This window comes from Emydura macquarii, unplaced genomic scaffold (genome assembly GCF_026122565.2).
Source record: "Emydura macquarii macquarii isolate MOO-44397 ecotype Brisbane River unplaced genomic scaffold, CSIRO-AGI_Emac_v2 contig_973, whole genome shotgun sequence".
NCBI lineage: Eukaryota > Metazoa > Chordata > Testudines > Chelidae > Emydura > Emydura macquarii.
The window spans coordinates 1,991,555-2,015,917 of record NW_027131110.1 but is presented as its reverse complement, the minus strand read 5'-3'; the positions used below and the strand labels follow the sequence as shown (position 1 = coordinate 2,015,917).

General features: G+C 53.8%; 1 protein-coding gene across 1 annotated transcript; it reads right to left on the bottom strand.

Moving 5' to 3' along the window:
• Positions 1-1,041: 1,041 nt before the first annotated feature.
• On the bottom strand, positions 1,042-22,450 carry LOC137150581 (zinc finger protein 250-like). The gene is made up of 7 exons (XM_067544543.1): positions 22,283-22,450; positions 18,643-18,702; positions 17,834-17,960; positions 11,730-11,834; positions 11,068-11,154; positions 10,329-10,430; positions 1,042-9,357 (listed from the first exon to the last, which is right to left on the bottom strand). The coding sequence occupies exons 1-7, from the start codon at positions 22,316-22,318 to the stop codon at positions 8,228-8,230; spliced, it is 1,647 nt and encodes a 548-aa protein (XP_067400644.1). The 5' UTR covers positions 22,319-22,450; the 3' UTR covers positions 1,042-8,227.
• Between the last annotated feature and the right edge of the window lie 1,913 nt (positions 22,451-24,363).

Below are 24,363 nucleotides of genomic sequence, written 5' to 3'. Positions count from 1 at the left end.
TTGGCAAACATGGTCTTGATCAGCCCAGAGCGTGAGCAGAGCTCTCCGTGGGCCACTCTCCCCAGGGAGGTGGGGGACTCTGCTCTGGGGAACAATCCTTCATTGAGCCTGGGGCCTCATAGGACTCCAGGCTTTTCCCTCAAGGGAGCGCTCTGCCCTCCCTCCGGCATCCCTTCCCTTTCCACACAGAGGGAAAGCCCTAGCCCCACCTGGCACTGGGAATCCATTAGTGTAACTGTAGCACTTCAGAGCCCATCGTGCCAGGCAGGAACAAGCAGAACCCAACATCCGCCCGTCTCGACTGGCTCACAGCCTTGTTAGGCCACTGGCCCCTTTAACGTGAAGCACGTGCTGGGGTTGCCACTTCTGGGGCTAAAAACAAAAACCAGGGACATGCTGGCTGATCCTGAGCCCGTAACAGATTGCAGCATGCACGAGCGCCCTGACCGAGGGATGGTCATGGGACGACCCAGGCAGCAGCAGTCCTCTCCTCTCCTCAGCCAAACCCTCCAAATGTCTCTCTCGTGTCAGCAGGGCCACAAATGCTACCTCCTGCCAGCCCAGTGCTGCCTCTCTCCAACTTTACAGAAGCAGTGAAGGGAATAAAATGTAGGTTAATTCCTGGGTGTTCCCCAGCGCACCTCTCGTGTGCGTGCGCCAGACTGCAAGCGCCCCAGGGCAGGGACTGCATGGACCACTTTGCTGCTACTAAATAAACAACAAACCAAGGAAAGCACACGCAACGTATGCACGGGTGCTCTGCTGTGCCAATGATGCATATTGTTAAGGCCAGCAGGGACTATTACATCATGCCGTCTGACCTGCATGACACAGACCAGAGAATTTCACCCGATTACTCCTGTATAGTCTATTTCTCTGTCTAACATATACCCCGGTCCGCTGAGCTGATGCATGTATGCAGGTTGAACTGCTGGCCTGGGGCCTTGGATTGTAAACTCCTTGGTGCCCATCTTCCCTTCTGCCTTGAACAGAAGTCAGAGCCACGCTGTTTGCTCTCAGTAAATAATAAAGCCACTACCATTAGGAACAAATTTTATTTAAAGTTCTTTTCGTACAAAACCAAAAGCTGCGAAGATGTTAATGATCAGCCTGTGAAATAAACAAAGCACACCAGGGAATCCAGCCACTTACATCTTTTTTTTTTTATGTTTTCTTTGCCTGAGTACTCATAAAAAGAGAAACAAAAAAACAAACGTACAGGGTGGAGTAGCTCTCATCTGACATACAGCGCCACAGAGATTGTACCTCAAACCGCCCCAGCCAACACGAGTGTATATAAGAATTACATTGAAAGAACATGAAGGTTACAAAGTCAAACACTGAAGTTAGGTAATGCCAAAAGTAAAGTGTTCCTGCAACCATAATTCTGTCTCCGCTACATTCCAGTCGGTCCATTTCCTTCCCCTCTGTTCTGTACAGCGTCTTGTACTGTGCTCATCACCATAGTATCTGAGTGCCTCCACACTACCTGGGCACCAGCAGGTCATGGAGAGCACAGGACAGTCTCCCTGCTCTCACTTCCTTGCAGCCAGGAGGAACAATTACAGGGAAAGTCCTGCTCATGTCTGGACTGGAGCATGCTCAGAGTAGACAGAAGCTTTGGAGAATTTAACTGACAAACTGTCAAGTCCCTACTGAGTTTGTGCAAAATGTGGCATTCTGGCAACTTATAGCTTGGCCACGTTTGGGTGGATTTTCAAGGGAGCAGCAGAAGGCGTATCCTCGATACAGCAGCCATCCCTGTGCCAGATTTCAAGTCCCTGCTCCGAAGTATGACGGCACTAGAGCGTCTCGATGAAATGGTTACAGGAGTAATTTAACATGGGCAAAACAACGTGTGTTCCCCTAATCTCATTCTTGGAAATGGCTGAGCTCTTTCAGATGAATCTTTCCCAAATTATTCAGCCTGAGGCAATCACCTGGCATGGAAAATTTCAGGCCCCCTGGTTAAAACTTGGCTAGGGTCCTCCAGTAATGGGCAGTGTCAGGCAAACATTACTATAGGTTGGGGGGAGTCACTTATTTTTTGTCAAGGTCCAAATTTCTTGGTCAAGGTATAGTCAAGGTCCCAACTCCAGAGAAAAAAATGATAAAAATAATAATGATAACAGTAAGTCAATAAGATTTTGGGGTCTGTTCAAAAGCCTCTGGTGGTCCGGATTTGGCCCATGGTGCACCTATTGACTACCCCTGCTACCAACGCCACCTATAACAACAGCCATTGAAATTTACATAGGAACTTCGGATCAAACCAGGGGGCCATCTAGTCTGGGACACCAGCTCCAAAGGTATCCAGTACCTGCTGTTTCAGACGATGATGCACGAAACCCCTGGTGGACAATGATGATCTTAGTTTCGGTTGATTGGATTATTTAGGTTTCTAACATTTCCGGATCCAATATCAACAATACTTATCCATTTCTATGTGAGGAAAGAAAGAAACAGCTTCAATCTTCCACCACAGGAGGGTGCAGCAGAGTAACTGCAGAGAACAGCAACTGTGCAACAATGAACGGACTGGGACAGAGAAATCATTAGTTTTACAGTCAGTACAGTAGCTGGGAATAATCATTTAAAGAAACAAATACAATATTCAGTGTGAAACACAAAGAAAAGATACCGAGGGGGAAACTCTCCAGCCGTGTCCACATTACAAGGACAACTGTGGGTTCTGGAATCATTTCCAAAGGTTCCTTCTCACCTGCTCACAACAAATATTGTTGAGTTGTATCCATGCTCCAGCTTTTCTTGCAACACAACCGTGTGTTACTGTTTGTGCACCTGCACCTAACACAATCTACCTGTGCTTGTATCAGTGCCTTCTGGGGAAATCTGGGCAGCTGTCGCATGGTGCCGCCTCAGGAGATATTCTTTAGTGTTATTTGTTTTATGGTACACCGATGGCAATCAGGTCCCCATTGCTCTAGGCACTGCACAAAGACAGTGAGAGTCCTGTGCAGAAGAGTTTACAGCATACATAGACGAGACACAGAGTGGAAGTGGAAAAGAGATATAGAGCAGTGACGTGATTTACCCTAAGTCATACAGCAAATCAGTGGCAGAGCCAGGAATAAAACACAGGTCTTCTGACTCCCACTCCAGTGCCCTATCCACCAGACCAGGAGTGCCAGGAGGATATGCACAGACGCATCTTTCTAGCTAGGTTTTTATATTGTCCTCATCATAAGAACGGCCACACTGGGTCAGAGCAATGGTCCGTCTCGCCCAGTCTCCCATCTTACGACAGTGGCCACTGCCAGGTGCTTCAGAGGGAATGAACAGAACAGGTAATCATAGTATCTGAGTGACTCCTACTGAAAAAAACAGCAAGGGAGGCAATGCATGCTGGGATATCCTACTGCACAGACAACAGGGAGAAACCAGGGCCAGCTAAACCAATCACACAGGCACATTACATTGCAAAAAGCTGCCAACCAGTAACGGGAAATGTGGACTGTGTTTCAATCGTCTCTCTTGGGACCTCTGGAGATCACCCGCCAGGACAAAGACAGCACATTATTAATACTTCTAGCCAGCAAAATCTCCTCTCCCTGATCTGCATTCTGTCTAAACGATTTGTGGGTTTTATACGGCCATCCATCACCACGGGATCTGAGCACATTTATATCCTGCCATCATGTGTATATTAAACAATTTACCCCATTTTCTTTCCCATGACTCCCGTGACTTTCTCAGATTCCTTGTTACAAAAGAGTCAAGGGTTAACAGCAGCATACAGTGAATACTGGACTGGTATCCTTCCAACTAAATTCCCTACCAACGAGCCATCACCAGGAGAGTCTCTTTTGTGAGTCTATTGCTATCTGATAAATTCCTGTAGGGATTCACCTGCACATAAAAGAGACTCATGCAAAGCCCTATATTAGCTGGCACACGGGGGTGCGCGGCACAAAAAGATCTTGTAATGGCCTCCCCATTTCTAATTACAACCTTTGCAGGCATGTTCTCTGCATCACTTTGAACCCAAAAGGGGCCGGTTGAAAACTATAAAGTACTAGCAAGAATACAAAAAAAAATATCATAAATACTGCGGGTTTGGATAAACCAAAAATATTATTTTTAAAAAAACGAAAGTATTCAATGGAACAATACAGAATTCTCTGTCACTGGAAAATCAGTGAGCAAATAAACTGGTTCTCTAAATCCACATTAATTTGATGTAAAAAAACTCAGTTGTTACAGTTACTCCCCAACTGAAAAACCCATTGTGGATTTAAGCAAAGTACTGCCAAATCCACTGTAGATTCATTCACAGATTCTGAGATCAGAGGAACCATTCGAGCATCCAGTCTGATTTCCTGCCCCACACAGGCAAGAGAAGTTCACACGGTTTCTCCTGTATTGAGCCCAGTAACTTGTGTTTGTCTAAAGCATCTTCCAGAAAGGCTCCAGTCTGGATCTGAAGACATCAAGGGGTAGAGAATCCCTTGGGAGTTTTTCAAATAGTCAGTCCCCTCAAGGGTAAAAATGTCTGCTTTACTGTTAATTTGAATCTGTCTGGCTTGAACTTGCAGCCATTGGTTCCTATTCTGCCTTTCTCTGCAGGATTAGAGAGGCCTTTAGCACCCGGGATTTTCTCCTCGCAAAGAAGAGTAACATGCACGCTGGGATCAAGTTACTTCTCAATCTCCTTCCTGAAGAGCTAAACAGACTGAGCTCTTCAGTATCTCGCAGCCAGGCCCTCTGACCTGGGGCTGTGCAGACACGGCCAGCAGGGCCCAGCAGTGAGCCCCACCAGTCCAGACACACCACCCTGGAGCGCCCCTCACACAGTCCGAGGACAAATGTCAGCTGCCTCAGGCCAGAAAGCATGTTCTGCCCCACAGCAAAGGGAGGTTTTGGTCAGCCCCTTTTGAGCCAGGACAGAGAGGAGGGGCATTTCCTGCACTGTTTCCTGCCACCTCCCACCCCAGGCAAGGGAATTCCCAAAGCTCCTGTGACACCAATCCCACCCGGTCAGCAGAGGGCAGAAACCTCTCGCCCCCAGAGGGAGAGTTCCCTGGTACAGCTCCCAGCCCAAAGCAACCAGAGCTCGAATCTGGGCCTACTGACCTAGCTCAGGCACTTCCAATGTACGCCTCTGCTCGTCATGAGCGTCAATCAGCTGTACTGGGGTAGCACCTGGAGACCCTCCAGTCAGGCCTGGGGCCCCCCCGTGCTGGGCGCTGTACATATACAACACAAAACGATGGTCCCTGCCCCGGAGAGGAACTGTGTGCATCATCTACCGTGGTATAGGAGCAACCACTGCAAAATAAAGCAATGGACAGGCAGCTCCGCTCCTCCAGCCCTGGACTAGTCCCGCCCTCACTTCACTGCCCCACTAGGAAACGTTGCTGACTCAGCACGTGTCATTCCAGGAGGCTTTCCTCCAAAGCTGGGTCTTGCACCGTGCCCCGCACTCAGTCTCCGGCTCGTTTGGATTTCCGGCCACCAGGAGCTCGGCAGCTGAGGATCTGACCTGCTCCACTCCCCCGTTTCACCCGGGGCTCTTTCACGTACAGCGACCGTTCTGAGCGCAGCGCTCTCGGAAGGTCAGGGACAAGGGGGTCTCAGACAGACCCTTGTTCTCAAAGGAGCTGAGCATATTGGGTACCAGGCTCTTTTCAAAACCTGGCCTCAATTGCGAGAGCTGATCCCCTGGAAATCTGGCCCCAGGGGCTTTAAACAAGCAGAGGACCTAGGAGTGGAGCCAGCAGAGCCCAGCGGGATGTTGGTGATCCTAGCTGGGAGCCCAGCTGCTGCTGCCGCCTGTACACACTGGGGCTTTTGGGGCCTTCGCAGCCAGCCCTACATGGAGCAGGTGGCATTGATCCAACCTGGGGGTGCTGAACGCATGGAATACAGTGGCTAGATCTTCCTAGGAAAGGAAGAGGGGCAGCCTCCTGGCTAGATGAAGATGGAAGAAGGAGCTTCTCGCTGCTATTGCTGTCAGCACCTCCCCAAAACCATGACCCACCCAGATGGCTGGAGGGTGTTGATCCTCAGGAAGGGATATAGTCAGTGTCCTGGCCAGCTCTTCAGGACCTGGCCTCCCTCTTCCACCAGCACCAGCTCCACCTGACCCAGCTGCCTTTCACCCCTCTGCTTCTCTTTCTCTCGGGCCTGGAGGGCGTTGGGTGATGGCATCGGCAAGGTACGCTGAAAGAGACATCGAGCCGGGGGTCCTCAGCATGCTGCGGGCTTGGGAGATCACTCTTCACCCTCCCCTGGTAGTCTCACCAATAACGACACATGGCGTGCAAGGAAAATGACCAGAGATCAGATAGAGACTCGTGGGCCTGCAGGAGGCCTCTTGGGGAAAAAGCAGCAGTTTCCCACCCTGATTTTGGGGACCGTGCAGGGTGGAAAGCTCTCGTGTACAAATAAGCTGCACTAGATGAGCTACTGGGTCAAAGGCTGTTGACAGGTTCATTGCATGGACGCGGTCCTCTCCTCATGTCCATAAGATCATCCGTGTCTCCAGCCATCTGTGCGCCATGTCCTGGCCTAATCCTTGTGAGGAGTCTGGGACACGGGCAAAGGTCAGGCATTGCTGGAGAGCTCTCTGGCTGGGAACCTGGCCTTTGCAGGCTGGTGGGTCTCTGAGAATTACAGGCTGCCATCCAGCTGCACGAGGTGCATCACACATATTCTGAAGGTGCTTTACATAAAATCTAGGGCAAGCGGAGTCCATTATTTTTTGTCAAGGTCCAAATTTCTTGGTCTCGGTTTAGTCAAAGTCCAGACTTCAGAGAAAATAATATTAAAGAAAACAATAATGATAATAATCAGTAAATAAAAACGTATCAGGGTCCATTCAAAAGTGTCTGGGGGCCAGATCTGGCCCGCAGTCCTGCCTATTGACTACCCCGATCTAGGGTGTGGGTCGTTAATAGTTTGTGGGGCTCTACTTTTTGTTTTTGCAGGAGGAGGGAAACTGCATAAAAGCCTGTCAGCCTCTCACCATCCTTAGACTTTGAGGCCAGAAAGGACCGGCAGGCTCATGGCTGGGAAGATCCTCATCTCTGGACATCAAAAGCACAAAACAGACTCCTGGCTGAGCACTGATTCCACCAGGCAATTCATCGCAGGAAAAGGAGGGATCTCAAACCCTGGAAGGGCTCGTTTGCAAGTGGCTGGGGAACTGGGAGCAGCTTTGGAAGGGGCTGTAGATATTTCAGTTGGGTTCACAGATTTTAAACCTTTAGGGGGAGTTCTCACACTCCCCTAGGAGCAGGATGACCATGTAATGAGTGCTCCTTATTCAGACTCTCTCTCTCTCCCCCAGCGCTTGTCAACAAAAGATCACCCCAGCCTGGCACAATTGTCAACAGGGGCACAATAGTCATCTCACCCCCTCAGGCCATGTTCTGCTCTCGCACTAGAGAACGGAGACCTAATGCTGGAGTCAGAGGTAAAGCTCTGATGGACTGGAACGGGAGCAGCACAGGATGCTAAATCTGGAGTCACCCCCGACTGCCGTGAAATTACGCTGGATTTACGCAGGTGGAACGAAGGAGAAACTGGCCCGAGCCAGGTGCTGCGCCAAGGACTGCCTTGTTTACGGCTCTTTAGTTCCCATGGAGACAACAGGGTTGGACCAGTGTAACAAAGAGGAGATTTTGGCCCACCGCCTGTCCCTCTGGCTGGCTTTTCTAGAGCCCCTGTTACTGCCGTGATCGAAGCGCCGTCTGGGCCAGGCAGCTCAGCCTCGGGATGAGGCCCCGTTCGGCAGTGGGTGAGCCGCTCCGGGAGCGGAGTTAGGCGGTAATGGAGTGTAACAAGCACGGAGCTGGCATCCAGGGCACGGGCCACACGAGCGTAACTCACACTTGCTTGAGATGTCGGGGGAAGGCAGGAATCACAGCCGGGTATAAGTGGGTGCAGTTGTTATCGAAACCACGGAGATCTCAGTCCTGGCGGGGCTGCCAGACGACATGTCGGCTGGGTGGGTTGATCTAGCATCCTCTGCTAGTCCCTTTCCCGCTACCCCCTCTGCTCAGCTGCCTGGCACGAGTGTTACGCAATTCGCACATCTGCCAACACTGGCTGTCCACGGCGGTACCTCCACTGACGGGAATGGAGCCACTCCGGATTCGCACCCGCGGGAGGGAGAGCAGAGTGTGGCTCCCAGCGCAAGTGACGCGGCTCCATCACTTACTCCCCTTTCCCAACCGGCTCACCCCGGCACCGCCACGGCGGCTCATTCCTTGCCGGGCTGGGCCAGGCCGGCCGCTTGGAGCCGCTGCCCCAGGTGGGTCCTTTGGTGGGCCAGGAGGTTGGAGACGTTGCTGAAGCTCTTGCCGCACTGGGTGCAGGGGTAGGGGCGCTCGCCCGTGTGGACCCGCTGGTGCTTGGTGAGGTCCTGCTTCTGGCTGAAGCTCTTGTCGCAGGCCGTGCAGGGGTAGGGGCGCTCGCCCGTGTGCACCCGCTGGTGCTTGGTGAGGTCGTGCTTCAGGCTGAAGCTCTTGCCGCAGTAGCTGCAGGGGTAGGGGCGCTCGCCCGTGTGCGTGCGCCAGTGCGTGTACAGGTTGGAGACCTGGCTGAAGGCCCTGCCGCAGTCGCTGCAGAGGTAGGGCTTCTCCCCCGTGTGGATGCGCCGGTGCGTCTTGAGCCGCTGGCTCTGCCCAAAGCTCTTGCCGCAGTCGGCGCAGACGTAGGGCCGCTCGCCCGTGTGGATGCGCCGGTGGATGGTCAGCTTCTGCTTGTCCTTGAAGCTCTTGTCGCAGTCGGCGCAGGCGAAGGGCCGCTCGCCCGTGTGGATGCGCTGGTGCCGGACCAGCACCTGCTTGAGGGTGAAGCTGCGCCCGCAGATGTTGCAGGCGAAGGGCCGCTCGCCCGTGTGGATGCGCTGGTGCTTGATGAGGTTGGAGATGTGGCTGAAGCTCTTGCTGCAGGCCGTGCAGGGGTAGGGGCGCTCCCCCGAGTGGGTTCTCTGGTGCTTGGTGAGGTCCCACTTCCTCCGAAAGCCTTTCCCGCACTCCAGGCACTTGTGGGGTTTCTCCTTCTTGGGAACGCTGCTCTCCGGCTCATTGGCAGGAACCATCCCATTGGCTCTTGGAGCACACACAGGGCACAGGCTTGGTCCCTCTCCTGCCGCAGGCCCTGGCTGCGTGTTTGAGGAGTTCCTAGAGCACCAGGCACAGCCCAGTGCAGTCCCCAGCTCACTCTCCGGTCTCTGGGACTCACACGAGCTCCGGGAGGTTCCTTGCAGCTCAGGGCTCAGGTTGGCTCTCTCCTCTGATCCCCCCCGTAACACCCTGGAGGGCTGCAGGGTCTCGGCGCCTTCATCCGGGTGCTGCTCCTCAGAACTGCTCCTGACCCGACCATCTGCTGGATGGGAAAGAGAATCCAGAGATTACCCCTTGGCGCAGTGAAAGCAGGGCTATTCCCCGGCAGTGGGATGGGACTGGGCACCCACAAAGAGATTTCTCCCCAGGAGACACACACAGCTCCTGCAGCAAGTGGGGAAGGGCTTGTGATTTCAGTGGGGAACAGACAATGGGCCAAATTCACACAGAGGTAACTTCATAAACTCCAATGCAGTCACCCCAGCAAGGAGCTGGCTCAGTGTGTTCTCATGAAAGCTGATTCTCTCTTGTGATTGCCCCAGAGTTCCCAGCTATGAACGGCCAGCCCCAGGCAATGGGTGTCTCCAAGGTGCAGGCCTCATCCTCCGACAGGCGATTTGTGCTGCATCTCACAGCATCCAGTGAGCGAAGGAGTCAATGGGAGAAAGTCACCAACACCGGAAAACACTGAGGGAAAAGATCAAAGACAAGCCCAGCCTGTCCCAGCAGGGACTGCCGAGCCCAGCATGGGCAGATTCAGTGTGGAGGTGACCAGAGGGAGTTTCCCATGGGCCCTCCTACCAGACCCACCTGCCCCCAGGCAGGGAATTTAGGGAAAGAGAATCCAGCAAGAGTCCCTCCCTTCCTCCTGGGGAGGAAACCGGGCGTAAGGGGAGGAGATGAAAATTCCCGATCTACACACCCGTTAAAACTGGCCGGGCCGGGATTCTGCTCTGGGTCCAAAGGCCCAGGCGCTGCAGTGAGTATGGCGGCAGGGCACCACCTGGCTCAGCAGCTCCCTTCCCAAATCTCACTGCAACATCCCCGAGAAGTCAGAGGATGGATGAACAAAGGGCTTGAAGTGGGAGAGGACGGAAGGCAGACGGGCACCTGCTGAGACTCAACAAATCCTGCCGGAGGAAGCCAGGGGAGAGAGGGAAACCTGGGTCAGGGTCACTGCTCTCAGCTCTTCACCCTGGAGTCTGAGCAGTTCCCAGGATCCCTGCCGCTCACCTCGGCAGATGCTCTCCGGTCTCTCCCACGTCACGGAGCGCTGGAGGGTGCTGGCCCGTAACTGGTGGTGCTGCTCCTCGCATCCACGCAGGCCTGCGTCACCTGGCGGGTGGAAACGAGAATCCAGAAACTGTCTCCTGAGCTGCAGCCAACAGGAAACCGCTCCTCACCGCCGGCAGCGGGATGGGGCCCGAGGGCATCCCCCAGATGGCCCGTACAGCCTGAGCCCCTCAGAGCAGAGGGTGGCGCTTCCCCCAGGGCTGATGTTACCCCAGAAAGCTTCTGTTTCATTGGCCAATCTCTTGTGAGTCTCTAACGGGCACCAGCTATACTGGGAAGGTGGCACTAGCCCCCCACACACACACAGCCCCTGCGGCAGCATTCCCATGGAGGGCCCCTATGCGTGCGCTGGGAACGGGGCACCCTCACTGCTCATACAGACAATGCAGAGGATGAAGAGCCCGGAGGGGCCCAGCCTCTCCCCTGCAGGGAGTTGGGAGCGTCCGGCAGGGGCCAGCGAGCAGCCAGGGGAGAGGCCCTGCTGGATGAAGGGGATGTAGAGGTGACCAGACACAGGTCTGCATGCGCCCCGCTACCAGCTCCTCCCTCCACCCAGGCGCTGATCTTGGGGGAACGGAGCCCGGCGCCCTTCCCAAACCTCAGCCCCATGCCAGCGAGAAACGGAGCCCTCAGCAGCCTCGGCCGGGGCCTCTCCCGCACGGCGCTGGGTGCTGCTCACCTCGGCAGGGGCCCTCCGGAGAATCCCACACCGTGGAGTCCTGCTGGGGGCTGACCCATGGCTCAGAGCGCCGCTGCTTCTCATCTGCTGGATGGAACATAATCCAGAGGCTGTGTCCTCAGCCAGAGAAACCCTCGCCTGCAGTGGTGTCTGGGCAAGGCAGCCCCACCTCCCTCCCGCAGCACGTGCGTCTGTCCCTCGCCCCGGCAGCCCAGTGCTGGCGGCTCTGCCTGGCAGGGGCTGTGCAGGAGGATCCTGCCCGGGAGACTGAGCAAACCCGGGATGTGTCCTCAGGACTGCAGGGATGTGGGGGTGAAGGAGACAGTTTTGCAGGGTCCCGGCCAACTGCCCCTGACCCAGGGCAGCGCGCAAGGTTCGCTGACAATTTTCACTGAAATAATCGTGGTGCAGAGGGAGCCTGAAACCGGAGGGGAAACGGGCCTGTGCTGGGGACGAATGGGCCGGGGCGGGGAGGCAGATGGGACGTGCCCAGACATGACAAGTGTCCCGGAGGAAGCCAGGGGAGAAAGGGAATCCAGGGCAGCAGCCTGGGACGGGGTCACCTGGGCTCCCTTCTAACCAGATGGTTCCAGGGGTCTCTGACTCCAGCTCTTCAGTGCAGAGCGTGGGCTGTGCTGAGGGAGCGGGGATCAGTTACTCACCCAGAGAGGGACTCTCCCACACCACGGGGCCCTGTGGCGTATGGACCCACGGCTCTTCCCCACGCTCCAGCCGATATAAGACGTCAGGCTTGGGGCCTGGGTAGCCTGTCAGGGGAGGAGACCGGAGCATCAGAGTTTGGTACCAAGTGATCACTTTAGTCTCCATTTCAATCGATGGTTCGATGGTCCATTACCTGAACAGCTGGTCTAAAGCCCTCAGCAGTGCTCCAGGTTTGAAATAAACAGGGCGGAGAGGTGGATACACACGGACTGAAGGCTTGTGGGAAAGAATCCTAGCACGGAGCTGACAAAGAAGAACCGATACAGACGACCCGAGAGGAAAAGGCGACAAAGCCGGCTGGCCCGTGTAAAGCGGCTCGAATGGAGCCGCGCCCGTAGGAACACGGACGTGCCAACTGGCTCCCAGGAGCCGGAGGCACTCGGAGGGAGCTGGGGTTGGCGTCACTCACCCGGGCAGGGCTCTCATGGAGCAATGCTGGGGACTGGCCCATGGCTCAGCGCTGCTCCTCTGATCTGCCCCCAGGAACTCTGTACTGAATGCTCTCTAGATGGCGGCACAGCGCGGGATTGTCAGTGGCTGCTCCAGATAAGGGGAGCGACGCTCAGTTCTCATTAGAGTGGGGCTGCTTCTCTCCAGTTGAAGGGTGAGACTCACTCGCTGCTTACCAGACAATTTTCCTGCGTGCTCTACAATCCACATGTACAAACAGATTCCCGTGAAATCCACGTCTCCTATCAGTGCTCAGGGCAGGACTAGGGATCCAACTCTGGAGTTATCTGAGCTAGAGGCTTCTGAGATAAAGCACCCCGAAAAAAATCAAGTGACATGAATGTGTGTCGGTTCTTTTGACACGCGTGGGGCTCAGACTGTGGATCTGACCCTCCCCACCCTGATATCACCCGCTCAGCACGATGTCAGCTAGTGCATGGCCCCTTGAGGGAAGCAATATGCCAAAGGTTAGATCCCAGGTGATGAGCTAAAGAGTATGTGCCCTGTGGGCCTGCTGCTCTCCGATGTGCAAGAGACGTAGCTGAATTCAGAGTCAGGGACTAGCTCAGGACAACGTACTACCGCTGTTAAACCTGAGCCCTACTCGTCAGCGGGGGCTGAGTCCTGCCCTCGGGAGATCTCTGAAAATGCCTGCTGTGCACAGTCCTGTATCTTCACTGGGGTTAGATCGGCTTAACTACATCGCTCGAGGAGGGTGAATTTCTCACATCCCTGAGCAACATAGCTGGGTTCACCTAACTTTTTAGTGTAGACCAGGCCTTAGTTTGTTGTAATTTACTCCTCCTCCAGATTGAATTACAATGAACTAAAGCCACTTTTCTCCTGAGTGAGACCATCTGTGACAGACTCGCAGCACTCACCGCCGGACTGGTGCCTCCTGCTGCCGCCGTCAGGACCCACCGCATCTTCTTCCGGACTCGGCCCTCCGGCCAAGCCACAACCTGTGTTCCCGCCTCTTCCGGGAGATTCGACAGTCCCGGCTCTGCCAATTACTTCAGTGGCTGCCGCAGTCCACCAACACTCCACTGGCGGTCTGGGGGGAGGGACCCGGGCCCGCCCACTTCTCCAGGCCGGCCCAGGGACCCTGTGTGCAGCAACCTTGCACCGCCTCTTCCCCCAACTCCTTAACAGACTTCCCTGGGCCACTTCCTTGTAGCCCCAGTACCTCTTCTGGCCTGGTAACAGGGCCTCCGGCTCATGCAGAGCCCCAGCAATCAGCCACTGCTCTGTCCAGGGTGCTGCCTTCCTTTAGCCTGCAGGGCAGGCAGGCAGGCAGCCTTCCCTCCCTGAGCTCCTGGGAGTGACTGACCCTGTTCTTCTTACAGCTCCCTTTTATACTGGGCTCCCGGGCTCTGATTGGCTATCCTGCAGCCCCTTCCCATTGGCTGCAGATCCAAGGGCTCTCTTAACTACTTCCTAGCCAGTGCAAAATACTAGTTTACCACAAGAGGTGTTGTCTCCTGCCCAAAAGCTCACACCCCTGGGCGGGCGCCTCTGCTTCTGTTTAATGTGGTTCACATGCTTCAGCAGGAGCTTCCTCTCTTTTGAGCTTCACTTTCCAGTTCTGACTCTCACCCTCATTGACTCGTTTCTCGCTACATGCCACTTCTCCTGGATTCTTCCCTCTGCCAGCTGCAACTGTGAGCTAAGGGTTATCCTGGCACAACAGGGAAGGCCTCTTCCACTGGCCCATGGGGTACTTGGTGTAGTAAGAAGTGAGAGCTTAAGGCCTGTAAAACAGGCTAAGGCCTAAATGGAAAAAGCCGAGTGAACAGAAGTATAAGGGGTCACTCAAGTTAACTGAGACTGGTATAGGAAAGTGCTGATTCTGCAAGGTTGTAAGACTGCCAAAATATTACTAAAATATGTAGTGGGTATAAGAGGTACCAAGACACTAACTCTCTGAAATGACACTTTTATGGGTAGAAATGATACATGGAGTGGCGGTGCCCAAATCAGCCAATCAACGGAAAAAGGTGGTATTAGACTACGTCAGGAGGGTGGCAACTACCTACGTGAAAGGGGGCAGACCGAAAGTGTATGTAATAGCGTATAAAAGAGGGTGTCGGAGGGAATACCGGTGTCCGGTCTAGGGGATAACGGAAAATCCCGCCGTTGGGCCGAGACCATTGTAACGCCGCCAATATGAAACTGACCCAGAGATACTCTGTAAGTCACTTCTCATTGTGCCGCACGCAATAAACCTGGCTTGAGGCCTTCGTTACTCAGCTAATCTGTGGTCGTGTCGACTCATTCGATCGTGAGAGCCGTCTCAGTTTCCTGGCCAAGGCTGGGACAGCATCTACACAGGGACACACGCACGCAGCCTACACTGATAAACACCGGTGACCAACACACCGATTACCACACTTGGTTCCTTGCTGGGAAGGTGGGAGTGTCGGACATGAAAAGATGCCATCTTTTGACAGACAAATTACAGCCATCTGCCATCCACCTGACTCTGGGACACGACAGTTAGGTACAGAAACTGCCCCATAAGCTAACTTGCCTGTGGTTGAGAGCTAAGCTTACTCGGGGAATTTAAAGGAATATTGGTTTTCTGCGGGCTGTAGAGTATTTTTTTAAACAGTGATGACAAAGGGAGCTGCAACTTAAAAAACAAACAAACCAAGGCTATGACATCAGCCAAGCCTTTGTGTAACATCAGGGGACAAAAGCCTTTGATGATTGCTCCTGCCACACCCAGGAAGAGGACAGGTGCACATACACTGGTCCCGTCAGTCTGAACCCTGGGAGAAGGGAATAAAACTGCCTGCCCAGAGCAGGAACTTTATCTTTCTGCTGTTTGGACTCTGAGGGGCAAAGATCCCCAGCTGCTTAGCGTGGATTAGCCCTAAGGGGCATAAAAGCTTCTTATTATAGAAGCTTCTATTTCCTTTCGAATTTAAGATTGTAACTCGTGTGTGTGTCTGCTGAGCGGCTGTAGCCTTGTAAATAACTTAGTTCTTCTCCCTGGCTAGTAAACCTTTAGTACGTTTATGATAGGATTGGCCTCAAGCGTTGTCTGTGGTGAGAGATCTAGGGTGCACCTGACCTGGGGGAAGTGACTGGTCCTTTGTGACTGGGAATAACCTGAACACGGATGTGGTTTTGGTGTAAGGGTCCATCTGTCACAAAGGCAGACTGGCCTGGGTGGCAAGACAGACCGGAGTGACCAAGGGGTCCGTCTGTGACTCCAGGCTAAGGCCCTTCTGGTGCTTGAGGTATTCACACTCGTTACATGGCTGGTGACACCTAAGTGCAGAACACACCGCCAGTTTGGGGGTGTGGCAGTCTGCCCTGAGGTTGGCACCCACGTTGGTGAGCCATTCCAGGCAGCTTGATAGATCCACCTGAACTGTTCTGACTGCCCCATGCAGACCTGGCCTGCAGTTCCTCCCAGCCCTCCCCGGTCCTGAGCAATACAACTGTGCATCACTGCAGACCTTCCTTTCCAGGTCAGCAAACACCACAGCACTTAACACCGAACCTCGAGGACCCTGCTGTTATCTTCTGTCACGAGGAAAATGGACCACTTAATCCTACGCTTTGCCTTCCGTCTACTTGTCAGCTTTTGAGCCATGCTTTGTCCCTCAGTCGTTCGGAGCTGCCCAGAGCCACTGGGGAGCTGCAGGAAGTCTGGCTCGGGCAGGGCTGAGGAAGTAGACTCATTAGTAGACATGAGGCACCATTAACTAACCACGCCACATTACGTGGTGTGCTGGGTCTCACAGAACTGTATTCTCTCACCGGTCTGGGTGCGCTCTGACTAGTCCTCGCTGCACTAGGGGCAGGGGGCTGGGGCGGGGGGGAAGCACTATAGTATATGACAACAGGGACAGGGAGCTGCCGTGTGCCTACAAGGAGCGTGGTGAAGAAAGTCTTTGCATTAGGGTACAAGGGATATAAAGTGAGAGGCATCTTCTACAGGCCAGCACGACAGGGGGAGGAGAGAAAGAGAAACAATTCCTGGACCACGCCCCAGTCCACGCACCACTGTAGTTGTGGGGGACTTGAATTACCCAGATATCTGCGCCGTAATAAATACAGCCAAACAAGCATCCTCAAAGAGATCTTCTGGATAAGGCAACTTATGATCCTGGCAGTAGAGACGCTAACCAGGCAGGTAAGCCCATCCTGGGTCTGCTTCCTAGTTATAAGGAGGAACTGACTGAATGTAACCGGGAGGCTTAAACATGCCACCACAAAATGCCGGAATTCATCCTAGACAGATACATTCAGAGAGGGCCTTCTCCAAAGCCCACTGAAGCCAATGGGTGTTTCTCCATTGACTTCAAAGAGCTCTGAAGCAACTCCAAAATGCAGCAGTCTTATGCAGGACGATTCACGTGGGCAGAGATGACTCATAAGAAAAGGATATAGGGTCAGATTCCTAGCAAGCGAGGGGCAGCGGGACGAAGTCCTGACGGGATAATTAAAGCACAACAGAGCGCAGTTCCTCTGAAAAGAATAACGTAAGAAAGAAATAGCTGGCATAACCAGCTTCATGAGAGACCGTTCCCATGTGTGAGCCACGGGTCTGTGCAGGAAACAGAGAGAGGAGGAGACTGAACAGAAAACGCACAGTGTGGAGAAAAGATAATAGTGGTAAAGAGGCTAAATGAATTAATGCCAGACAAAGGACAAGGGTGAAAAGAACGGCTTTTACAAGAGTGTCGTGGAGAAAAGTACAAGGGAGAACCATCAGTAAAGGACTCCAAAATGGCCAGGACACTGAATCCTTTTGGAAATCATTCTTTAAGGAGAAACATAAAGAAATCTGAATGGCCTGTAAGGACGGAAGACCCAGTAACAATAACCATTGAGATAGAGCTGGTGAGAAAATACTTGGAAAATATACACCTATCCACACCTGCCTGTATGGGTGGGATGGCACCCGCAGGTACTGAGAGAATTAGCTAGCCAATGTACTGGAAAGCTGACCATCGCTTTTGAAGAGCCGTGAGCAAGTGGACAGGTAATGAGATGGCGGAAAAGCCAGTTTAGTGCCGATTTTCAAAATGTGTAGAGACAACACAGAAAATATGGACGTTATTAACAGTGTGACAGACATCCACAGATAGGCCAGAATCCTTGACATAACTCAGGCCTCAGCCTTTAACACATAGCAAACAACAAATGCTGCTTTTGGGTGTCACACATGGATGTACGCTGAGTAACTGCAATGGCAAACTAGCTAGGCTTAACCACAAACCCTTACGCAGTTGTGAAGTGACTGGGCAGTGAGACTGCCCTGTTTGTCTTCTCACTGACAAGCATCCTATTATCTGGCGGGGTTTTTGGAAACCTCATCTAGGGAGATCACTGCAAAACTTGGAAAGAGAGTACAACCACAGCTGTCATAACACTTTGAATGAGTCACCTGAATGAGCTCCATATCTTGAGAAGCCAGTCATCCCTGCAATCATGAACAGAGATGGAGAACCCACGGCATGAACTTTGCTTTGCTGGGGGGCGGCTGGGATTCTGAACGGAGTCAAACACGCTAACGGAAATGCCAAAACAAAGCACTCAAACATGTCTGAGCAAAAGAAAGAAAACAGATCTTTACCCAAAAACATCAGCATTTCGTAGTTCTCCGTCATCACCTCCCGGTACAGCTCCTTCTGCCATTCCGCAAACATGTCCCACTCCTCCCGGAAGAAATAGACAGCGACGTCATCAAACGTCACGGGCACCTGCAATCACAAGCGTTCCACACTCAGCACTGCCTGCGGCCCCGAGCCCCAGCAGAAGGGGTTTTCTAGAGGGGAAATTCGCCCCTGTGCAGAGGGCTAGCACAGGGCCCAAGCCCCATGTCAGTCCTAGCTCTGTGAATGATTCACAGCGATAACACACAGCACAGCAAGTATCTCTCAGGGGCTTTGTCCATCCCTGTGTAACTCAGCCAGGCTGGAGACTCACAGCAGCCCCTTCTGATGTTGGAATCTATGGGGAAAAACATGTAACATCAGCGCCAAATGCAGCCTGGGGCAAGCAGATTCGACCCCCAGGGAGTGTCTGGGCCAGATTCAATGGTGATGTAAGTGGCAGCACAAGAGGGCGAGAAAACGTGTCCTTGGCTAGGCAGGGAGAGCTCCAATTCGGGTGTGCAGGAGGAGTAACGCACCTGCCCAATGGACAGAAGAGGAATTATTGTTCTTCAGCATTTGGATGGAACTCAGTATTGCCAACCCCAAATGTTCAAAGCCCATGAGTCAGGCTCACTAAAAATCATGAGATTGGTTGCAGGATCCTGCGATTCTGCAAAAAGAATTCATCTGGAGATCTTTTGATTTTCCTCCTGCTTTTTGAGCCATCGGGATGTACTGGGGTCGTATTTTAAAGCTTTCTCCACAGCCACGAGGGCTAGAAACTTACTTTTTCTTTAAAACTGAAGGCTGGAACCATCACATCGCCACTTGACTCCAGGAGCTGGGGCTTTAAGGAAAACAATAATGATCATGAGACTCATGACAAAATCATGACAGCTGGCAACACTGATAACTACCCACGTGCACGGGAGCACACGGCTCTACGAAAACTCTGGGCTGGGACACCATCCAAGGCCAGCCCTCCAGCAGCTGCAGTGAATTCGAGCAGCCCCTGATTCTGTGCTGTCCCAGGTCTTAGATCACATTTGTACAGGTGTAAATTCTGCACCGAGAAACTGCACTGAAGCCAATGGAGTTACACATGTGTAACCTAGATCAAAAGCTGGCCCGTGGGCAGTTCCGGGTCCCACTGAAATTAGTGACAAAACCTCTGCGTTGCAGCAATTGGCTTGAAGAACCCAGAGAGTTTACCACGTGAAAAGATGGAAGAGGAAAATGTAACCAATGTGAGTGATAAATGAAGTACACACAGGGCAGGGGCGAGGGAGAGGAGGATGCTATGCACCACTATCGCACAAGGTCCCACAATGAGCCCGAAACAATGGGGTGAAATCCGGACTCTACTGAAGATAATGGGAGTTGTGCCCGGACTTCAGTGGGGCCAGGCTTTCCCGAGGTGGCTCTAAGGCAGGTGTGAACTACCCCCGCTCTTTGCAGTGTGCTCATTTGGAAGCCTGTCTGAGGACTATTTAAACAGCCACTTTGCTCATGGCACTGAAACATGATCAGCAGCCCACCTTGTCATTAGGTACTGGCATGGCTTACCTACGCCGCTAACCTGGACAGAGAGACATGGGCTTGTGCTCGTCTTTGCATTTTTAATGACACACAAACTAGATCTGTTCATGTTGAGGTTTTACAGGTCCTGTCCACCGTGGGTTTCCTGGAACGCCCTATGGCTGACAGGAGAGCGAGGAGGGTGATTTATTGAAATTGCTAATGAAATGTGCCCATTCTATGCTCTGGACACATGAACAAAAGTGATAAAACCACGGTTACAATTTACAAGTTCCAAATAGAACCCAGTGTCCCAATAACGAAGACCCTGCTCAGCTCTCACAGCACCCGTCATCCACCAGAATGCAATTCCTCCTCCCCGAGACCTGGCAGAACCGGTCTGTCTATCTGCAGCTGAGCCTTGCAAAGTGACCCAGAAATCAGTGAATCCTGGCTAACAAATACTGTGCCCATCACCACGGTGTCTGGCCATCCGGCAAACCAACACAGGGAAGGGGGAGAGCAATTTTTAGTTGAGGACCTCTCACTGAGAACACCCCTCTTACAGACTACTGTTAGATAACCCAGCTTTCTTCCAGCCGCTTTCCCCAGCCCGCTGGCGTAGGCTCAGGTTCATGTGGATTGAGTCACAGCCAGTTAGTTCAGTTCTGTGCATGGGGCGTTTCTAGTGCTCCCACTGAAATCAAGCGACCGTTTGCAGGGTGGGTCAGAGGGGAGGAAGGATGGCCCAGCAGTTAGGGTGCTAGTCTAGGCCATGGCAGACCCAAGTGCAGATTCCTGCTCTGCCCACAGAGTCCCAGTGTGCCACTGGGCGCTCAGTGACTCTGGGCTCAGTTCCCAACTGTAGGATGACGATAACAGCACGGCCCGGCCTCGCAGGGATGTGCGAGGGGGAATGCATTGGAGATGGTGAGGTGCTCAGACGCTACGGTGACAAGTGCAATAGGATAGACAGGACCAGGCCATGCAAATTAAAAACCAGGGTGGTCACAAATCACAGGCCAAATCCTGCTCCATTGATGTTGATGGCAATATTCCCATTGGCTTCAACACGCACATGGCAAATTTCCACTTTTACAATGCAAAATTAGAAACAAAAGATCCTCCCTTCCCGGCCCTGGTGAGACAATGAATGCTAAAGTTCGGATGGCCCCATCGGAGTTCACACAGCCCGGTGAGTGCATGGGGGCAGCCCACCCACCCCAGAGCCGCCCTCTTGCCTGCACATGGCCCTGGGCTGCGGTCCCACATGGGCATCCACAAGGGCTACAAGCTTCCCTTACTTTTTACATGGAAGTTTGGATTCTGCAGACCCGGCTGGGAAGGCGACCGCCCTGGCTTAGCTCCTGCACCGCGGGCTAAGGCCTGGTCTACACTGGCCAGTTTACAGTGGCACAGGGGTACTGATGCAGCTCGTACGGCCGCTCTAGGCCGTCGGGGGAGAGCTCGCCCGTCGACATACTAAAACCACCTCCACGAGCGACGGTCGCGCACTGTGCACACTGCCACTTATGCCGGCGGAACAGGTGTCGCTCAGGGGGGTGTTTTTTTCACACCCGAGTGGCATACCTTTTGCCGACACAAGTGGTAGTGTGGACCTGGTCTCAGGCCTGCTCTACACCAGACATTTACAATGGTATAGCTAGCTTTCTCAGGGCAGGTCTACACTGAAGATGCTGTCCTGACGCAGCTGTGCGGCAGCAGCGCTTGCGTGAAGATGTCCGTACGCGGATGGGAGAGCTTCTCCCATCGGTGCAGTTAACCCACCTCCACAAGGGCAGTAGCTGTGTCGATGGGAGCAGCTCTCCCGCTGACGTAGCCCTGTCTACACCGGGGGTTGCGGAGGGTATAACCGCGTCACACCCAGGTGTGGATTTCTCACATCCCGCAGTGATGTAGTTCTACCGACACAGGTCTGTACTGCAGACCTCACCATAGTAGCTACACTGAGGCTCGGTCTGCACAAGAGAAGTAGGTTGGTTTAACTACATCGGTGAGAGGTGTGAAAAATCCACCCCCCAAGCGGTGTAGCTCTGCCCTCGTCCCTGTGCAGACAGCTGTGGCCTCGGGGAGGTGGATGGACGAGGACGAAAGAATCCCCCTTGTTGGCACAGGAGGTGTCACGGAAGCGCTACAGCAACGCGGCTGCACCGCTGCAGAGTTCAAAGCGCAGACGACCCCAGAACCCGGGACAGTGGAGTAGTGGGATGGGGGTGTGGGGACTGGGGGAGAAGGGGATGGCTGGAGAGGTAGAGTTTGGGGCCTCAGTCTGAGGCAGTCACGCTGGGTGGAAGAGCAGTGGCTGAGGGGGCCACAGTGGGGGTGGTGACTGGGGGGGCAACGTTGGGGTGCAGGACGTTGCCTGGGGGGGTCCCAGTGGGTGATCCCTGGGACGGGGGAGCAGTGGCTATGGGGACGTCACAGTGGGGGTGGGCAGCAGTGACTGGGACGTTGCGTGGGGCGGTGCCTGGGGGGATCCCCTGGGATGGGGGGGAGTGGCGGCTGGAGGGATCATGGGGGATGGTGGCTGGGGGGGTCACAGTGGGGGTGGAGGGCAGTGTCTGGGGGGTCAGAGTGGGATGGGGGCAGTGACTGGGGGGATCACAGGGGACGGTGGCTGGGGGGTTCACAGTGGGGACAGTGATTGGGGGATCTCCTGGGATGTGGGGGCGGCGGCTGGGGGGGGTCACGGTGGGGGGGCGGCGGCTGGGGGGATCCCCTGGAATGGGGGGGCAGTAGCTGGGGAGATCACAGGGGACAGTGGCTGGGGGGGTCACAGTGGGGGCAGTGATTGGGGGATCCGCTGTGATGGGGGCAGTGACGGGGGGGGGGTCACAGTGGAATGGGGGGGGCGGTGTCTGGGGGTCACGGTGCGCGGCGGCTCCTACCGGGTCGGGCGGGGCGGGTCGGTGTCTCCCGGCCATGCCCGGCGGGCGGCTCCCCGCACAGCAGGACGCTCCGGCCCGCGGCGTCCCTGGGCCCAGCCCGGCTGCTGCCCGGCGGCTGCGGTTCCGCTTCCAGGGCCCAGCTCCCGGCCCGGCGCGGCGGAGAGACCGAACCGGCCCGGCCCGCACGGCTCGGCGGCCACCCGGGCAGGGCATGCTGGGAGCTGTGGGCTGGGCCGGCAACCCCCCCCCCCCGCACACACACACACACTGACACACACCGAGCTCACACACACACTTACACAGACCGAGCTCACACACACACACACACACACACACACACACACAGACCCCTCATTAACTCTGCACCCATGCACACACACACACACAGCATTGGCACACGCAGAACTGACTGCACACACTGACACACACACAGCGCACTGACACACACACGGACAGCTGACTCTGCATGCATGTGCACACACAGACTCACACACAGCGCGCACTGACTCTGCATGCATGTGCACACACTGACACAGACTCACACACACAGCACTGACACACACACAGCGCACTGACTCTGGGTGCCCCTGCACACACATCAGAACAGCCGCACTGGGTCCATCCAGCCCAGTCTCCTGTCTTCCCACAGCGGCCAATGCCAGGTGCTGCAGAAAGAATTAACAGGACAGACAATAATTGTCCACTCCCTGCTTCTGGCAAACAGACACCCAGACCTGGGTTGCAGACTAGGGACACCCAGAGCATGGGGCTGCATCCTTGTCCATTCTGGCTAATAGCCATTGTGGGACCTATCCTCCATGAACTTATCTAGTTCTTTTTTGAACCCCGTTATAGTTTTGGCCTTCACAACATGCACTGGCAAGGAGTTCCACAGGTTGATTGTGTGTTGTGTGAAAAAAGTACTTCCTTTTGTTCGTTTTAAACCTGCTGCCTATTAATTTCATTGGGTGACCCGTGGTGCTTGTGTGATGTGAAGGGGTAAATAACACTTCCTTAATCACCTTCTCCCCATTTGGCATGAGCAGAGGGGATCCTAAAAGGGCCTGCACAATCTTTTTGCAGATGCCTTTCACAGCCTGGGTCTCTCTCTCTCAACAGTGGAAAAACCTAGGTCCTCTACCAGCCCTCACTGTTGCAGGGGACTCGCTGTGATTAATGTCAGTTACCAGCGAGACATGATACGCCCGATTTGCAGATCAATCAGGTTTAATGTGCGAGGATTTCTTAGCTAGTTAGTTCAATACAAATACAATACAAAAATTAACTACAGCGTAAGACTATACTCACTAGATCAAACGAGTTGTGTGTTTACGCCAGGGGCTGTATACAGGAATGACTAGCTTCAGGAGTCCTGCCAGGTGATCAGTCCGACAACATCTCCTGTGGAATCAGGTAGCAATGAAGCATGCCTCCTTGCCTGGGTGGTGGCTTTTTACACTTTCCTATACACAGCATCCATTCATTCGCTTACCTTGGATGATAGTCTCAAATCCTTCACTTCTTCTATACTTCACTATTGATGATAGCTACATATTTATGTTCTCACTGTGATCAATTGGCGCAAAACAACATCTGGTAGCGGGAGAGGCAGGGGAGAGATCGCCCCTTAACATACAATATATAAAGTCTTGTCCTTGTTCATCTTTATCCATGTGCAGCTGTAAACTAACAAACTATTTGCTGTGTTGTGCAAAGCCCCACTAGTTATGATGTGCTGTGGTGCGCAGACGCTGAGATCCCACAAGGGTACACAGCACTCTGCTGCTCTCTGCCCATCTATAAAGTGCAGTCAGGCCGCTGTGGTTTAAGCCTCAAAGAGTGGTCAAGCAATTTGGTCAAGCACCTCAGGCCAAGTCAGGCCTCCAACATTCACCTGCACAAACTGCTCTTCGTACTCCGCAAATCGCTATCGGCAGAGAACCCCTGGGAAACGTGAACCATTTCCCACACCGTGGCAGCCACCTCTCCCTAACAGCCAGCACTGACCCAAAAATCAAACACAAGATCCACTGTGCCAGCCCTTCCTTTAGAAGACTACTTCAGCGGGTCCTCAATGACAG

What these genes read in the sequence shown, in the direction of transcription:
- LOC137150581 (XM_067544543.1), bottom strand. Translation starts at nt 22,318, where the DNA reads ATGGCCGGGAGACACCGACCCGCCCCGCCCGACCCG. An exon ending in GTGGGAGAGTCCCTCTCTGG is followed by an intron (nt 11,155 to 11,729) that starts GTGAGTAACTGA and finishes TGTTCCATCCAG; the next exon opens with CAGATGAGAAGCAGCGGCGC. An exon ending in ACCGGAGAGCATCTGCCGAG is followed by an intron (nt 9,358 to 10,328) that starts GTGAGCGGCAGG and finishes TTTCCCATCCAG; the next exon opens with CAGATGGTCGGGTCAGGAGC.